Raw genomic sequence first — 16,421 nt, 5'->3', positions numbered from 1 at the left:
TAGGACCACTCCTTTCCCCTTTATTGGACACCAAGGTCGTATAGGTCATACTTTCCCTGTAGGCAAAGGGCAAGAGGCAGCTGGGATTGTACCAGAAGCAAAAGAACCCAAAAGGTTTATGTGAGACTGAGCACAGGTGACTGGAAGGCAACGTCTGAACAGCTCTTGCCTGCAGCCACTTTGGAAGAGCATCTGTTGTGGCGCATGGCGCTGTGCACCTTCTCAAGGCTTCTGAGGAGCTTGTGAAAGTGGTAGAACCACATTAAGAAGCATGCAAGCAGGAAGAGCTGGTCACTTGATCTCATGCAACCAAGACCTAAAATCTTTACAAATTGGTCTGTTTGAAAAACAGAATTCTTCAGAAAGATTTACAGCCAAACAAAGAACACAACCCAAATGCTCCAGTTTTGGTGGTTCTTTTTCTATACAAGACCAAAAAACTTATTTAAAGCAATTACAATATGTTACAGGGTTCTGAACAATTAGGGAAGGCTGAGAGGGGAGGGATGTGGAAGCGTTAACTGATAAAACTGCACTGATTCCAGGAGAGGCACTGTGGAAACCAGGGCTGTGGAGTCAGAGTCATGGAGTCGGGAGCAATTTTGGGTGGAGTCAGTAGAAATGTACCGACTCCTTCATAAATGCCAAATGTATATTAACTAGTAATAAATTTACTGTAGTAAAATGGTGGCACAAGGCATTTCATCACCACCACGTGAATCCAGAGCTTGGAAAAATTACTTTTTAAAACTAGAACTCCCATCAGCCCCAGGGATTGGGCTCATGGGAGTTGTAGTTCAAAAAAGTAAGATTCACTTAAAAGGCTGGCATTTCCCAGCAGAAGTGAGATCTTAAGGATCTCATGCGCTGTCCTGGGAGAGATAGGCAGAACGGCCATGGTTCAGTGGTCAAGGACCTGCTTTGTACCCAGAAGGTGCCCGGTTCAACCTTCCCCATCCATCTCCAGGTACACCTAGGCCACGCCTGCCTGAAACTATGGGGAGCCATTGCCAGTCAGTGTCAAAAATACCAAGTAAGCCAGACTAGGGGTCTGCCTTGGCTGAAGGCGACGTCCTTCCTGTTCTCTTAAGACAACTGATGTGAGCTGCAGGCCCCAACATTTCCTGCGGCCTGGAGTATCCGCCCATCTTGCTTCAGGGACAGCAGCTGTCTTCCTGCTTCCTCTCTGTGCTGAATGGCAAGAGCTGGAAACCAGGCAGGGGAGAATGAAACCGGAAGCCCTCCAGGTACCAAGCAAGGGTCTGAGGGAGCCCATCCAGCTTTAAAACTGAATTCTCATCTGGACCAGTCCAGCCTCTGCATGGTCAGAAGACCCCCTTTCCCAAAGGGATATAAAACCTCTGGCCGACCTGCATGACCCCAGGCAACTTCTCTCCAGTGATGCAGCAGGCGCTGCTGTGCAGTTCTGAACTGGGCAAGGCTGCATGCTTGGGGCATGCCAGTCATTGCTCCGGCTTGAGGCCAGTTACTCCCTCCACTCACTGCCCCTGGCCTGGTGGAGCTTTTGACCCCCGGCCCGTACCTCCTTGTGCCCTGCTCCTGCGCCCAGGTGCCGTTCTTGGCTTTGCCATCGCATACACCCCACCATTTATTGCATAAAAATACATATCTGTGCAACAAAAGATAGGCAGTGCCCTTCCCCAAAGCAGAAGTGGTGATGGAGGGGGGGATATGGCTGTGCCCACTAAGAACTCTCCACGCTCTTGTGCTGCTGACATGGCTTTGTATTCCCAAGTCTGGGCCCTGCCTGGCCTATCTGCAGGCCCCTTTGGAAGCAGGAATCTTCTCCGTCTGAGTCCACGTGGAGCCCAGAGGAGAAGCTCCTGGGAAGGGGAATGATGTAGTGAGAGCAGCAGAACTCCCAAACCCATTACTGGCCAATGCTGTGGAGGAAAAGGGGCCTTTTTTGCCATTGCTGGTCCTCAGCCCATCACTGAGGGGAGTACACAGGAGATTTTAGCCAGGATGGCATCAGAATGCTGCATTGAAGGAGGTGCAAAGGCACCTAAGCAGGCAGCAGACGGGGGGGGGGGGGGACAATGTTTGCAAAAGTGAGATTGGCATGAACCTAAAGAAGAGCTGGGCTGACATACTAGCCCCCCCCCCGCCCAGACTCTTCCTCTTCCTTCCAGCACACATGACTCTTGAGCAATTCATTCTGTCGAAAACAGTTCCTGTGAGGGTTTGATTGCAGACAAACAGATGGGGGGGGAGGCACACAGAGGGATCCAGAGCAATACCCCAGGGAGCCCCCCACAATACCCACACTCTGCTCAAGGAGCATTTTGCACTGAGGAGCACAGCTGCAGGACTGGAAGACAGGAGACAGAAAAGGGGGGGGGGTTCTGCAGAGCTCCCCAAAGGTTCCTTGCAGACAAAAGATTAGGCCTTGAAACAGAAAACATGACTCCATGTGGGCGTCTGTTCCTGGGCACCATACAGGGAAAACACAGCAGCCTCTGGCCTCTAGAGCCCTGGGCATTTGCTAATCCTTCTGCCTCCTGGCAGGGGCAAGGCAGACAAAGGCGGGGCAGCTCTGGTGCCCCTTTGAAACACCAGCTCTTTCTTTCTCTGAAACAGTGACAGGTCTCCTAAGCTGGCGGTCCACGCCTCCAACCTTCCCATTCGCTGCCTCCAAAGTCCTGCCTGGTTCAACCAGGTCCTGGAGTCAGGGAGGGGCCAGGGAGCAGACATGCCTCCCTCCTCAGGGACAGCCTGGCCCTTCCCTCCCCAGCAGCATGAGGGTCCCTGAACTGCCCTGGTGCCAGCCTTCCCCCTCCCCAAAGTGCACCCAAACGCTCCCAGTCTGGCAAAGGAAGCTCCTGGTGGGCAAGGCCAGGGAGTCTGTGGGCACAGAGTTGCTGGCCCCATGGAGTTCTGGACAGTTCCTCCTCAGCTTCTGGGCCCCGTAGCAGGGCAGCCTCATTTCTTCCTGCCCGATGTGCTGGCCCTGCGGTCAGTGTCCCGCTTGGGGTTGCCTTCGTCAGTCGAGGAGGTTGTGAGCAGAGCCTGGCTCCACCGGGCGATCTCGGTGTGCTCTGAGATGGAGGTGGTGAGTGCTTGCAGCCAGGTCTTCATCTCCTCCTACAGGAGGACAGGGAGAGAGGGAGAGGCCTTGTATCAGAACAGGGGCCACCCAACGGCCTGCGACCATCAACCCCTCGGAGGTGGAACAAAGGACTCACCTCATCCTTGGCTTGCAGGAGAAATTCGCCTCCCTCGTTTGTCCTGCAACAGAGAAAGAAGCAGCTGTTCCCGTCCCTCACCCTTTGTGCCCCTTGTGCGCTGACCTCTGCAGGCCTCAGGAGAGGGTCCCCTCCCACACTCCTTGCGGACCAACGGGGGGAAAGTCCTAATCCAACCAACAGGGAAAGACTTTCTCCTGCCACTTTGTTCCAAGGGGCATCAGCTGTGGTCTGCATGCCTGGCACGAAGGAAAGTGGCTCCTGTTTGCCCAAAGGGCCCACCTCCTCTTCGGAGGGAAGAAGAGGGCCTGCCAGCTTGGGCAAAAGACTCACTTAATCTTCAGCACGTTCTTTTTCTTCTTGTAGTCATTGGCCACTTCGCCAGTGGCATTGTGCAGGCTGAGGAGGGGCTCGTTGCCGTGGGTGCTCCCAGATTCCCGCCCCTTGGAATCCTTGTAGAAACCCAACTCCCCCTTGCTGAGGACACAATAGAGGGTGATCCAGGACCTGACAGAGAAAGCAGAGGGGAAACCCACGCAGGATCACAGTGCTTTCCAAGAGCCTCCCTGGCAGATAAAAAATTTGAATGCTTCCCAGCAAAATCATCAGTGCATTTTTAAAAATACAGTTATTGATTCTGTGAGAATTAAGTAGTTTTGGGGGGGCGGGGGGGTGAGAAGCAAAGTATGGAACAGGAAGTTGTATCAGATTATGGCAATATTTAGCACAGTTACTAATGAAACTTGAGGTTTAAAGCATCCCTCATCCCTCCCAGTGACCTCCACTTGGTACCCGGCGATTCCAAGAGCAGCCTTTCTGCTGCTTCTCTCTTGCTGCCCCAAAAGCCTGGTGCTGTCCTCTAGAATGCCTCTGATGCCACCTCTCCTGTCTCCTTCCAGTCCCTCCTCAAAAGTCACCTTTTCCCAGACATGAAAATTCTGTACTCTTTGCAAAATTTTCTTGAGGACAGCCCCCACACCAAGCCAGAGTCTGCATCACTGGAAGGAGGACCTGGATTCTGCCCCCTCCCTGTCTGCCCCCGTCTCCACCCCTGCTTTGTTCCTTCCACGCATCTACCTTAGCATGTAAGCACCTTGGGGCATAGACCTGTCCAGCCTGTTCTTGGTAAAGCACCAGCTACACAGCGTGGCCTCCATGAAATAAACACAGCAGCATCTTCTGAGCACTGAACATCAACGTGTCCGAGGGCAGGGGGGGGAGCTGCTCTTGGCGGCCCCCGCCAGCTGCCAGCTGAGGCGGACCCTCTGGAGGCTCACCTGTTGGAGGCTTTCTTGTTTGGCCCCTCCAGCTCCAGTTTGCGGAGAAGGTACCCCTCCTGCTGGACTGAGTGCGTGGGGGGAGGCGGGGGCGGGGCGCTGCCCTGGGCAGGGGCGGAGCGCGACCGGCGGGCCTCCCCTGGTGGGGCATTGGGGTCCTTGGGCCGGGGCCTTCGGCGGGGCTTGGGCCTGTCACGGGCACGGGGGCGGTCAGGGCGGGGCGTCCTTTCCGGCAGCACATCGAGGCCATTGGGCAAGCGGGCAGGAGACTCCCTTTCACGAGGCTGTAGGAAGAGGAACAGGATGAGTGCCACAGGCATCCCAGAGCTACAGAGGAGGAGGGAGAGAGGTCCAACCATGGAATGCTGATCTCCCCGAAATGATGGGCAACAGACCAGGAGGATGCGAGCAAACGTGGAAGATGGCGCTCCTGAACATGTGCAGAATGTCTTCCCCTCCTCCACCAAGTGAGAACACTTGGCCTGCACACACATGCCTAGGATTAGGGCTGCCTGGTGAAAACCTGCAACACAATTGAGCCCTGATTCTGTTCCAGAGGCCCTCAAACGTGTGTGATTGTGGTACTTTGCTTTAACTTCTCCCAGTCCAAGATGATGATGAGGCCACCCGTGAACCTCTGGCGAGGGGCTCCTTATCAATGGCTGCTCTGCCCCCAGAGCTTCCACTGAGGTGAAGCCAGCCCAGGCACCCCTGGGTGGCACCGTCTGGACGGCTGCGCAGCCAGAGGAGGAGGGGGTTCACTCACTGTGGCCGGTGGCGATGCCGCTGCTGGCACTGTCAATTCCTTCTCCTGGAGCTGCTCCACGATATCCGCCAGCGTGGCCTTGCTGTGGGCCACAAAGAAGAGGATCAGTAGAGCAGCCCTGCCAGGGGACGTCAAAGGCGCTCCCTCGGCCTACGGAGAGACCACCGGAGCACCACAAGGGCTGCGGGGGGGGGGTGGCCAGGCAAGGGAGGTACTCTTGTGATCACGGGCCCCCACCAGCCACTGCCCCGCTCTCCTTGAGCACGACTGGGGAGCTGATCCCTGCGACAGGCACCCCTTCAGGCCACCCCGTCCCAGGATCTGGGGGTCTCCACCTGGCAGCTCCCCCCACAGACCTCTTCAGCTGTGCTGGTTTAAAGGTGTTTTATTGCGCACACGTTGCTGAATGCTGCCCTGTTACTTAGCGGGATGGTGGGATATACTTTTTATAAATATAGAAAAAAATGATAACTGAAGTTGACAAGTTCTCCGTCCCACTTCCTCTCTGCTTCTCCCTATCCAAACGCCGCCTCCCCGCCACCCGGTTGTCAGGTGCGTCTCCCAAACCTTTCGCAGTTGGCCAGGCAAGACATTTCCTGGACCAAGACTCACTGGGCCTACCTCTTCCTGATTAGGCCAGGCCTAAGCCTCCCGTAGGTGTCTCCCCCCAGCCCCCGACTCCACTGGGACTCCTCTGCCACCAGTTCCCTCTGACTTTGCCCACGTTCTGACCTCAGGTCCCTACTGGGTAAGCCTGACTGCCCCCCCCCATCCCCAGCCACACTTAATACTTGGAAGCCTCTTGCTTGTGGCCAGCGAGAAGGACGTAAGGACAGCCCTGAAGATGGATCCAGCCAAAGGGGGCCCACCTGGTCCAGCATCCTGTCCTCACAGTGGCCAACTAGAAATAAATCTGCAAGGGGCTACCCCCGTGAATTCGTGGAGGGGCCACCGCAGCTGAGTGGCAGAGCCCTGCCTTCGGACGCACAAGGCCACAGGTCCAACCCAGCAGGAAGAACTTCTCTGTCAACCTCTGGAGAGCCAGTCAGGGCAGATAAACAATTCTGAGCGAGACGGACGGTCGGCTGGCTCAGTGTCTGGCGCTTCCTAGGTGACCCCAAGGCACATGGGCACCTCCCTTTCCCTGCAGCCCCCAGACCCAGTCATCTTCCTGCAACCTCCTGAGCTCCCCACACCCAGTGCCCCCCGCAGGGCCACGGCCCTCACCCGCCTCCTTTGGGGTCATTGCGCGGCATCTCCTGATCACCGGACTCCCGCCGCTCCCGGCGCCGCTCAGACGGTTCAAGCCGGGGCGGTTCCTGCTGCTCGCCGGACTCCTGCCGCTCCCGGCGCCGCTCAGAGCGCTCCCGGTGCCTCTCGACATGCATCTCCACCCGGCTGGCCTTGGCCTCCAGCTGGTCCACCAGAGCCCCCACAGTGTGGCCCAGTCTCTCTGCCCTGAGGGCCTCCTCTGCTGCTGCCTTGGCCTCACCAACCTTCTCCTGGACTCTGGATTCCGCTGTGACTACCAGCCCCTCCTGCAGGCGGTCAATCTTGGCCTGCAGCCTCTCCGGCTTCAGCTCCTGCCGCACGTATGCGACTCTGGCCTCCCCCCGCTCCAGGGGCTGCTCTGGCTTGACCCCGTTGAGGAGTGGCTGGGCCTCCCCCCGGCCCCGCAACAGGTCCTTCTCGTACAGCGGCTGGCGCAAGAGGGAAGAGGCCTTGTTGCTCAGCTCAGTGGGGTCTGCAAAGATCTTGCGGCCCAGGAGGGGAGTGGGTGGCTGCTTGCTCTGCTCTGCCCTTAACTTCTCAATCTGTGGGAAAACAGGGCCCCCCCACAAATAAGCTCCATTTCCCACATTGTTAGGAAGCACCCCTCATGCCCCCAAATCCTCCATGAACCCCAATTCAGGAAACCAAATGCCACACCTGCCCCCTCCTCTCCACCCCCAATCTACAAAACATGTTTCTGGTGGTTAGTCCCTACTGTGGTGAGACGTCGCAGAGAGCTGAAGCGCTCCTCCCAAGCCGCAGCCGCTTTGCGGAAGGCCTCGTGGCGCCGGATGAGTTGTTCCACCTCATCCACGCTGTTCCCCAGCTCCCGGCTCTTCAGCAGGGGCTCCTGGGCAGTGAGCCAGGCGTCAGCCACAATGGCCTCTTGGGCAAACTGGTGGACCTCCAGCACTGCCAGGAAGAGAGAGACAGACAACCGGGATCCCGTCAGCATCCCCGGCCTGCCCTGAGAACAGGCTGCCACTCTCATTGCCCGTGCTGAGCATGTGGGGTGCAGCCACAGAGCACTCCCTTCCCAGCACCCACAGGGTGCAACAGCCAATGACAGCTTTTAGTTTAATACCAGAAGTTCAGGCTGTGTGCGACTCTAATCTTTTCCTGTCTCTATGCCAGGATGCCAGCTCTGGCCAACGGGACCCCTGGCACCCCAATGTAAGTGCCAAGAGGTGCATCAAGGGGGAACCCTGAAGGAATCCTGTCTCCCAGCTGTTCTTGCTCTGCCACCCCCCCACCCCCCGGATTGGGACCCAGAAGAGATACCCCACGCCCCTTTCCTGGGGGCTACGAGCAATCTGCTCAATGAGAATCTGGTTGGTTTTGTGGGGGGCAGCCTTGCTCACTTTGCTGCAGCCATTCCCAGTGCCGGTCCCACTTGTCAATCATCTCTTTCTTCTTGGTCATCAGCTTCTCGAGGTGGAGCCTGATCTGCAGCGGAAATAAGAGGAATCCCAGCTGGGAGAGGACAGCAAAGGGAATCCTGGGCCTGCTGCATTCCCCCCCCCCCCAGAGAAGGTCTCGCACACAGGGCACCCACCTCCTCTGGGCAATGCCAGGCAAGGCCTACTGCATTGTGTGAGGTGCCAGGAGAGAGCAGGACATCTCCCCCGCCCCCCCGCCACCACAGCCTCCCTCCTGGGCACAGGGAAATGGAGACGGGGGTGGAGCTGACCTCCTCAGAGGCAGGGCTCTTGTTGAGAACTAGTGTCTTGCCCAGATCCGCACAAGCAGCGATGATCTTGTTGCGGGTCTCAATCTCGCTCTTCAGGCCCTGGTGGTAGTTCATCAGGACCTCCACCATTGACACGTCCCTGCAGAGGGCAGCGGAGGAGCAGCATGAGGACAGTGGATGGGGCTGGTCCGGGTGGAAAGGGCGGGAGACAGTTGGGGGGCTCTTCGGAAAAGGGAAGGCACAGAGGAGGAAGGGAAAGGGATGCAACAGGGAAGCCATCTCTAAGCCAAGACAGCCACCAAGGTGCAGAACGCAGCTGGAGTTTTTCCAAGTGCTGCAGCGCACTGGGTGGCCCCACCAACCACGGAAAAAAGTTGTCAGGCAGGACCACGGTCCAAGCCAAAGATGCTTTTTTACCTGCAGTCACTTCCTACTGGGCCAGATCCTTCCATGGCCTCCCCCCACCCCCACTTTGTATTCCAACTCTCCTCCTTCCCTGCTCCCAGGCAGCCCTTTGAAGGCCCAGCCTGGAACCCTCTTCCGTGTGCACAGCAGGGGTCCCTCCACTGGGCAACAGCCTCATGGCTAAGCGCCCCAGCAATTTGCAACAATACATCATTGTAACCCCCAGTCCTGGACAAGGTGGCTTGCTGGGGGGCACCTGGCAAGTGATGCTCTCCTATCCCATCCCTGACGCTCAAGGCCGCCCACACTGGCTGGGCCTCAGCACTCAGGTCCCAAACTCCGTGGCACGGCAGAGCTGGATGCCAGAGCAGGTGGAGGAGCGGGGGCTGTACCTGGGCTTCTCGCCAGTGCCAATCTGGCAGACAACAGTGTCCATCCAGGAGATGAGGTCTCGCACCATGCTGATGAAACGGATCTTGTCGGTGGTGGTGGTGATCTGGAGCCGGCAATCTTCGCACGAGCTCAGCAGCTCCTTCCAGGAGCGCATCACTTCCTGCTCCTTGGTGGTGATGGCCTCAGCGTTCTCGCCCGCATAGACTGTCCGCAGCTGGGCTGCCACCTCCTGCAGTTGCCGCACCTGCCAGGGAGCAGAAGATTATTACACACAGCTGGAAATCCACCTGGAGATCCTGGGGTTGCAAGTGGCCTACTGCGCAGGGCTCCCTCATCCAGGGCTAAAGTGGAGAAAGGTGGGGTGGGGTGGGGCAGGGCAGGGCAGGAGGCTGTTTATCCAGCAGTCTCTCTCCAACTTCCCTCTGCAGCCCCCAGGGCTGCACACACTTTCTCTCACCTGTGTCACCAAGACCTGCACGTCTTGCTCAAAGGAGTTCAGCATCCTTTGCAGAGTGCCAGCCGAGGTCTTGGACTCGCGGGTGGTGACCTCTGGCAGGCGCTGCTTCTTCTCCTCGATTTGGGAGAGCACATCCTTGCAGTCATTGAAGAACTTGTGCAGGTCGTGAGAGGCAGCCAGCATCTGTGCCCGCGTCTCCATCAGCTCCAGCAGGTCGGCCCAGGCCTCGTTCACCCCGTCCTTCCACTCAGCAATGGTGGCAGCATCTGCGTGCCCGTAGTCGATCAGCTCGTCCACCATTTGGTTGACGGCCAAGATCCTCTCGTTGCCGATGTTACCTGTCTCACTGGCAAACTCTGTGAACTTCTCCTGTAGCAGCTGGGGGAGGGAGGGGAGGGGCCAAAGGGATGGGAAGAGGCATTGAGATGGGGAAACTGATAGGAACTGAAAGTGTTGTGGCTCAAAGCATTATCTCTAGCTTAGAAGCATTAACCCCACTGCCAAAGAGCAGAGCTGTGAGAGAAAGGCACTCTGCACATGCTCACTTTTTCATTATTCCTTTGCTTGCTACAGATGAGTGATGGCACTGATATTTAAAAACATAAGAAAACTACATGAACATGCAACATGTACTTTGTTTTATTATTATTATTATTATTATTATTATTATACCGTTTACATGCCATAAAGGCTTCTGAGTGGTTTATAGGCATAAAATTAATTATAATATCCATACATAATTAAAATACACAATTAAAAAATTCCATCAAAACGTTAAAAAAACTGTACTTAAAATATACAATAAAACAAGCCTATTAAAAAGCAATTAAAACAGCTGGATTACGAAGTTAAAGTTCAGGGGGATGCTTGCCTAAACAGGTGTGTCCTTAAGAGCCAGCAGAATGCTAGTATGGTAGGGGCCCTCTTGGATTTCAGCAGGGAGGGCATTCCATAACACTGGTGCCATCAGTGAAAAAGCCCATCTCCATGTTACCACAAGCTAGGAAGCATCAGCCCGTGGCAAAACTAGCCAGGGTGCATTTGCTAATCTTAATGCCTTTACCAGGCATATATATACACATTTATACACACACACACACACATTCTTTTACTTCTGTGCATACAGATTTGTATTAAATCTATAATAAATCACTTTAAATAGATAAATAAATGAATAAATATTTAAAATCTTTGATAATATCTATATCAACAAAAGAATCTTTTTTTCCCAGCTGTGCCAACTTCCTTCCAGGCTCTGCCCTGACATTTCTGACGGGTTTCAGCCCTGATACATAAGAGAAGAGCACCTCAGAGCATGTGCAGAGTCCTCTTGCCTCTCCCCTAGATAACCTCCATAGCCAGGACTGAGACCAAGAGCTGCCCAGTCATGGAATTCTATTTCCAGTGACCTCCCGCTTGAGAAATGAAACTTGGCAGGCACTGCTGCAACCATGGGCAAGGCCACGTCCTGGCAGTCCTCGTCTCCGCTCACCGTCACATGATCGTAGTCCTGGCCCAGCTCTGGCGAGCCAGCCACTACCTCCTTCTCGGCGATCCAGTGCTCCAGCTCATCCACCTCGCGGCTGAGCTGGAAGAGCCAGTACTGCTGCTCCAGGTTGCCTTTGTGCTCCTCCACCAGGTCCTTCAGAGACACATAGAGGCGGTCGACCTGAGACTGCCGCCTGCTGATCTGTTCGCTGCCAACGACAGAGCCTGGTCAGTACAGAAGCCTCAGGTGGAGGGGGTGGGGGAAAGGAGAGGGGGCAGTCATGCACCTGTCAGGGTGGCCCAGCTCCAGCAGTGCTCGGCACTGCCGTGACAGCTGCGCAATGGTCTCCGCGTAGTTCTCCACTGTCTGCTCTGTCATCAGGTGCTTCTTCAGGAGTTGTAGGGTGCTCTGTTCATCCTGGGGGAAATCAGGGGCAGGGATGGGCACGGGCAGGCAGGCAAACGCAGCTGCTAGCCCAGAAGAGTCACATCCAGTGGCCACAAGCCCAGAAGCTGGAATGAGAGTTCTCTCCATCCTCCCTCCCTCCCCATTCAGAGAAGTGGGTCTGATGGGGGTCTTCCCCCCACCCACCCACCCGCAAGGCTGAATTTCAGCCTGGCATCGAAAACAGCCCCAGGAGTTGTTTCTAATGCTGGATTTTCACCCTGGCACATCTCAAACAATAAGGAAAGAACTCAGGGCCATCCAAGTGATAGGCAGGCAACTGAAGGCAGTCAAGGAGGAGTCCTTGGCTTGGTCTTTCTGGGGACAGATCAGGGCTCCGTGGCCGAAGGTGTGCTGTGTACAAGGAGGAAGTCCTAGGTTTGATTCCTGGCACTTCCATTGGAAAAAGGCTCTCAGGTAGCTAAAGGCGGGAAAGGCCTCTCTCTGCCACTGCCAGTCAACGCAGCATTGAGACAGTCCTTGTCTGGATGGCGCCTGCTATGCCCAACAGCTTCCCACCAGCCTTCTTCAAAGAGGGCATCCTTTAGAGAAGATGTGGCGATTCCCAGGCCTCTCCCTGCTCCCTCCTTCCACGGCTGGCCACCCACCTTGCCCTTCTCCTCGTTCATCATGAAGAGCTCCTGCTCACTCAGCCAGGCCTCCACCTCAGCGACGTCAAAGTAATATTGCTCCACCTGGTAGGTGGCATCTAGAAGCTGCTGCCGCCGCTCCGTCTCCTCCTGGAGAGCAGCCCACAGCTCAGACAGCTTCTCTAGAAGCAGCCGCACGGAGTCGACCTCGGGGCTCTTGATGGCGGCAAGGCTGTTTGCGCGCTCCAAGACATCATCCATCCGGGGCTTGTGCACCTGAATCTCCCGACGCAGATTCTGGCGTCCAAAGAGGGAGAAATGCCAAGGTTCGTCAGAACTCACAGTCACCCAGAGGACCATGAGAAGGAATAATTAGGACGGTGGGCAGGGGGGTTCCCAGGCCAGGCCAGCCCTTGGCTTTCCTGAAGGTCCCCCTTCTCCACCTCTCCCAGCATCTTCTACCCCTGGATTTGGGGGTGCCACAAACTCCCTTCCCCTCCCCCCCTCCGCTTCCTCTTCTTACCTGGTTCTTCTTGATGAACTGCTGGACAGTTTGTAAGTTGTCCCTGTGATCCTTCAGTGTGGCCAATGGCAAGCGGTCCTGGACCCAGGCCTGGGAGGGGGTGGGAAGTGCAAAACCAAACCAAAAGCCCTCTCGTGAGAATAATTCCCAGCAGGCATTGTTACGGCCAACAGCTTTGCAGGGATGGAAAAGGGCACGGCTCCACATGGGAGCCACTGTTTGCTGGAGATGGGGCAAAGGAAAGAGGTCCCTCCCCTCGTGGCATGTGGGGGACTGAAGCCCACCCACCATTATCACTTCCCACCAATGACACTGGCTTGCCTTCTGCCCAGCTGTTTTATTTCCAAAAAGAATACAGCCATCTCCCTGCACCTCCTGCTTGACCCTGGCTGGGGGAAGCGCAAGTTGAAACCTGGGCGCTGTGGTCTGTTCAGCCCGGATGTCCTGCATGGCTGCAGAACACCAGCTGAGGAATGGCACCTGTTTCCAGCTTTTAAAATTCTAGGTCACCATCCCACTTGCTCTGCACATCATGGCTTCTAAGACTTCCGCCATTCCTAGAGAGCAGGCTTTGCTATCGACCCCGTGTCACTGGCGGCCGTCCCAGAGATTGCAAGCCCTCACCTCCCTCAGGCCCACGGCTAACCGGCGCTTTCCTGCACCTCCGCCACTTCCCCCCACCCATCCCTCTGAGCCCCACGTACCATTTCATCCTCCAGGTCATGGCTGGTTTGGTGCACCTCCTTGGCGGCCAGCAGGATCCTCCGGCGCGCCTTGAGGGGCTCGATGAGGCGCACGATGCGTGTCCCAACCACTTTCTGCCTCTCGTCCACCAGCTCCTTGCTGGCCGCCTCCATGGGCAGAGCAGCCACCTGGGTCTGCAGCTCCCCTACTTCCTTACACCATCCTTCCACCTGCGACTCCATGGTCTGCAACACAGAGGAGGATGGGGAGGAGGGCTGCAGTTGGCCAGGCGGGAAAGAGCAGGCCCTGGCTCGACAGGCGGAGCTATGCGGCTGCCTGCCCGCCCAGCAGGAAGCCCAGGAAGAGAGTCTTGGCTCAGGCTCCTCCTCTATGTCCCACCACAGTGGCTAATGGCAGCCCAAGGCATGCAGGTCTCTTGATTGTAGACTCTTCCCCGGCACACGTCCAGCTCTCTGGGCATTGCTTGTTTTCCTAGAGATGCTGTGTGTCTGTCCATTGGTCTCCCTGCACCCTTTTTTCCTTTGACACCAATCTCTCACTCAGGAGGGTGGGAATTACTTTGGCAGGGACTGGGATTCTCATCTTTGCTGGGTTTTATGGCTTTCATTCCAGCTGGTACGGAGTTTTTGCGCACGGTTATAACATGCTGCTACTTGCAAAGAAAAGCAACTTGCTTCCATGTTCCCCGCCCCACATGGAGCCTGCAATATGGAGGAGGGAGTGGACCTGCTGTGGACTGCTGACTGCTTTGGCTCTGGGGGGCCCTCCCCAAACCTTCTTGTACAGGAGGCTGCAACCCTGGCGGTGACCAGCACATGCAGTGGCAGGGGGAGAGGAAGGCTGGTGGGTGGGAGAAACCCTTTTTGGCTGCAAGATACAAGACAGTCATCTGGTTCAATGAAAAGGGAACATGCTGGTGGTTCCCATTGGGGGGGGGCTTGGGGCACTCCACCAGCCCCCCCACCTTCAGCACATGAAACCTCTCTGCAACAAAAGGGCCAAAGAGAACAGCCCAAGCTAAAAGCAGACGTGAGGATGAAGCATCCCAAGCAAAGGGTTATGGAACACACAAGTCATTTCCAGCAAAGGGGAGGGAGGGAGAGGCAGGAAGTGCAGAGTCCCTTTCCAGCCTCCCCCCCAGCCCCAAGGCTGCCTTCTGCATCCTCGCTCTCCTGTTCAGTTTCTAAGCCACCTGAGCTGGTGGCCAGAGTGCAACTCCTCGTTTGTTAAAGGCACTGAATCCTTTTAATTGAATGCACAGCTGATTCCCTGGTGCTTCTTTTCCGTTTGGTGAAGATACAAAAGTTATGGAGAGGTGAAAGGCAGAGAGCTCGGGGGGGGGGCAAAGGCAGGCTCCCAAAGGCCCCTCCGCCCAAGAGATGGGCTTCGGCAACCCCTCCTCATCTTGCCTGGCCCCGGGAGAAGCCCCTTCCCCTTCCCCTCCAAGCTGTCTCCTGCCTCCTGCAGGCCTGGCCATGCCTCCCTCAAGGGGGGACGCCCTTCTCTTTGTCAGGGCTTGGACCAAATGGGAACGAAGGTCTGGGGACAATCTAAGGGCAGCTTGTCTGCTGTGGCTTCCTCCTGGGGAGCGACAGGAACTGTGCTGTTGGGAAGCAGCTGGAAAAGGCCTCTAACGGGATTCTCAGCACCCTCCCAGATCTGCCAGGGATCCCATGGTCAGATGCCAGAATGAGAGCAACTGAAGTCTGGAGCCTGCAGACGTCTGTCCTACCAGTGGAGCAACCTGGACCCTTCCCCCCCTGCCCTGCACAGCAGCAGGATCAAGACCATTGCTGACTCGCTCCTGCATTTGCTAAACAACAATGAAGGACCTGAGAAACGCTTATGGGGAGAACATCCACAAGAGGCAGCGATCAAGAGGATTAGGCCAACAAGTGGCAAATAATAAGGCTGTCAGTGGCTATACTCTGACCCCACAGTTGGAGGCAGGATTCTTCTGATTGCCAGTTGCCAGGAACCGCAGGAGGCGAGAGATGCGGTTGCTCTCAGGTCCCACTTGTGAGCTTCTTCCCATAATGGGCATCTGGTTGGCCACTGGACTGGGTGAGCCCCCTTGGCTGATCCAGCCACAGGGCTCTTCCTAGGCTCTAAGACTAGAAGGCAGAGCGAAACAGGCAGCTACCTGGCAGCCTCCCAGGGCCTTTCCCGCTTGCCCACAGCCTGGCTTGTTCCCACCGTCCTCCCAAGCCCACTTGCTCTCCTCCCAGGGGCCTCCTGCTAATCAGGCTCTAGAAAGTGCAGCGTGTTTGGAACAGGCACGCCGGGAAAGTAGTTGGCAGCTGACAAAGAGTCCATGGGAAACAGAACAGAAGAAACCAGATGGGGAAGAACAAGGGGTGGGCAGGCAGGCAGGCGGAGAGGGTCCCCCATCCCCTGCATTGCCTTGAGAAAACAGGGTGGGGACAAGGAGGGGCTCAGGCACTGGGAAATGAAAGGAACGAGGAATGCAAAAAGGCAACGCGGATGGAGTCAAAGAAAAGGGCTACTGTACCGCCATGCAGCGTGATGAGACAAACCGCACTAGGATGAGATGAGCAATGGCCGCCTCTGAAATGCCTTGGCCTGCTGAGGATGGAAAACGGAGAGGTTGGTGTGAGAGGGAAGCCGGCCGGCTGGCCACCCTGCAGCAGCCTTCTTCATCCCTGGCAGTTGTAGAGCCATCCACCTCCACTGCCTGGCTGGGCCAAAATGAGGAGGAGCAAGCAAGGCCCAGGCCCCCAGCCCCAGGGGAAAGAAAGCAGAACCCCACTTGCCCCTGTGCCCCTGAGAAGCCAGGCCCGGGAGCCCCCCTGCCCCCCCTACAGGTGGCTGCTTTGGACTCTGACCTACTCAGCTCTACTCCCTGAAAGACTTGTGGACTCTCTCCCTGCCCAGCTGAGCTTCATGTCAGACCCCACAGCTACAACCCGACAGCCAGGCCTTGGGCCCACCTGTCAGGACGTCCCTTGCAAAGTCTGAGCCTGCTCAGTGCCTGGATAGAAGGCAGCCAGGGACTCTTTAAAAATCTTTAAATAAGTAACAGATGATGGAAAATATACTGAAGCTTCATCCTCACGGAGAGAGGTGCTCCTGATCAGTGAAACGGCTGATCCAGAAACAGAGAATCAACCTGTGTCCGATGGGGCTGCATTCTCCTTAAAAATGCAAGTCCATCACCTTGGGGAACCTCTGGACCCAGCCCTG

General features: G+C 56.3%; 1 protein-coding gene across 6 annotated transcripts in view; it reads right to left on the bottom strand.

Moving 5' to 3' along the window:
• Window positions 1-400: 400 nt before the first annotated feature.
• The window catches only part of SPTBN4 (spectrin beta, non-erythrocytic 4), a 59,013-nt gene continuing 42,992 nt past the window's right edge, over window positions 401-16,421 (bottom strand). For 5 of the 6 annotated variants that reach the window (XM_061597399.1, XM_061597400.1, XM_061597401.1 and 2 more), the window contains 16 exons: window positions 13,217-13,441; window positions 12,513-12,602; window positions 12,008-12,286; window positions 11,242-11,372; window positions 10,959-11,163; window positions 9,467-9,844; window positions 9,009-9,253; window positions 8,212-8,350; window positions 7,883-7,967; window positions 7,237-7,433; window positions 6,477-7,063; window positions 5,250-5,331; window positions 4,484-4,767; window positions 3,540-3,713; window positions 3,207-3,249; window positions 401-3,105 (listed from right to left, as the gene is read on the bottom strand). In XM_061597399.1, the coding sequence (XP_061453383.1) occupies window positions 2,944-3,105; window positions 3,207-3,249; window positions 3,540-3,713; window positions 4,484-4,767; window positions 5,250-5,331; window positions 6,477-7,063; window positions 7,237-7,433; window positions 7,883-7,967; window positions 8,212-8,350; window positions 9,009-9,253; window positions 9,467-9,844; window positions 10,959-11,163; window positions 11,242-11,372; window positions 12,008-12,286; window positions 12,513-12,602; window positions 13,217-13,441 (3,306 nt within the window). In that variant the 3' untranslated portion in view covers window positions 401-2,943. Of the gene's footprint in view, window positions 3,106-3,206; window positions 3,250-3,539; window positions 3,714-4,483; window positions 4,768-5,249; window positions 5,332-6,476; window positions 7,064-7,236; window positions 7,434-7,882; window positions 7,968-8,211; window positions 8,351-9,008; window positions 9,254-9,466; window positions 9,845-10,958; window positions 11,164-11,241; window positions 11,373-12,007; window positions 12,287-12,512; window positions 12,603-13,216; window positions 13,442-16,421 lie in introns of those variants that run through there. The other variant, XM_061597402.1, reaches the window with a different exon arrangement.

Source organism: Rhineura floridana, chromosome 15, assembly GCF_030035675.1.
Source record: "Rhineura floridana isolate rRhiFlo1 chromosome 15, rRhiFlo1.hap2, whole genome shotgun sequence".
Taxonomy (NCBI): Eukaryota; Metazoa; Chordata; class Lepidosauria; order Squamata; family Rhineuridae; genus Rhineura; species Rhineura floridana.
Note: the sequence above shows the minus strand (reverse complement) of the source record. Positions and strands in the feature narration are given on the sequence as shown.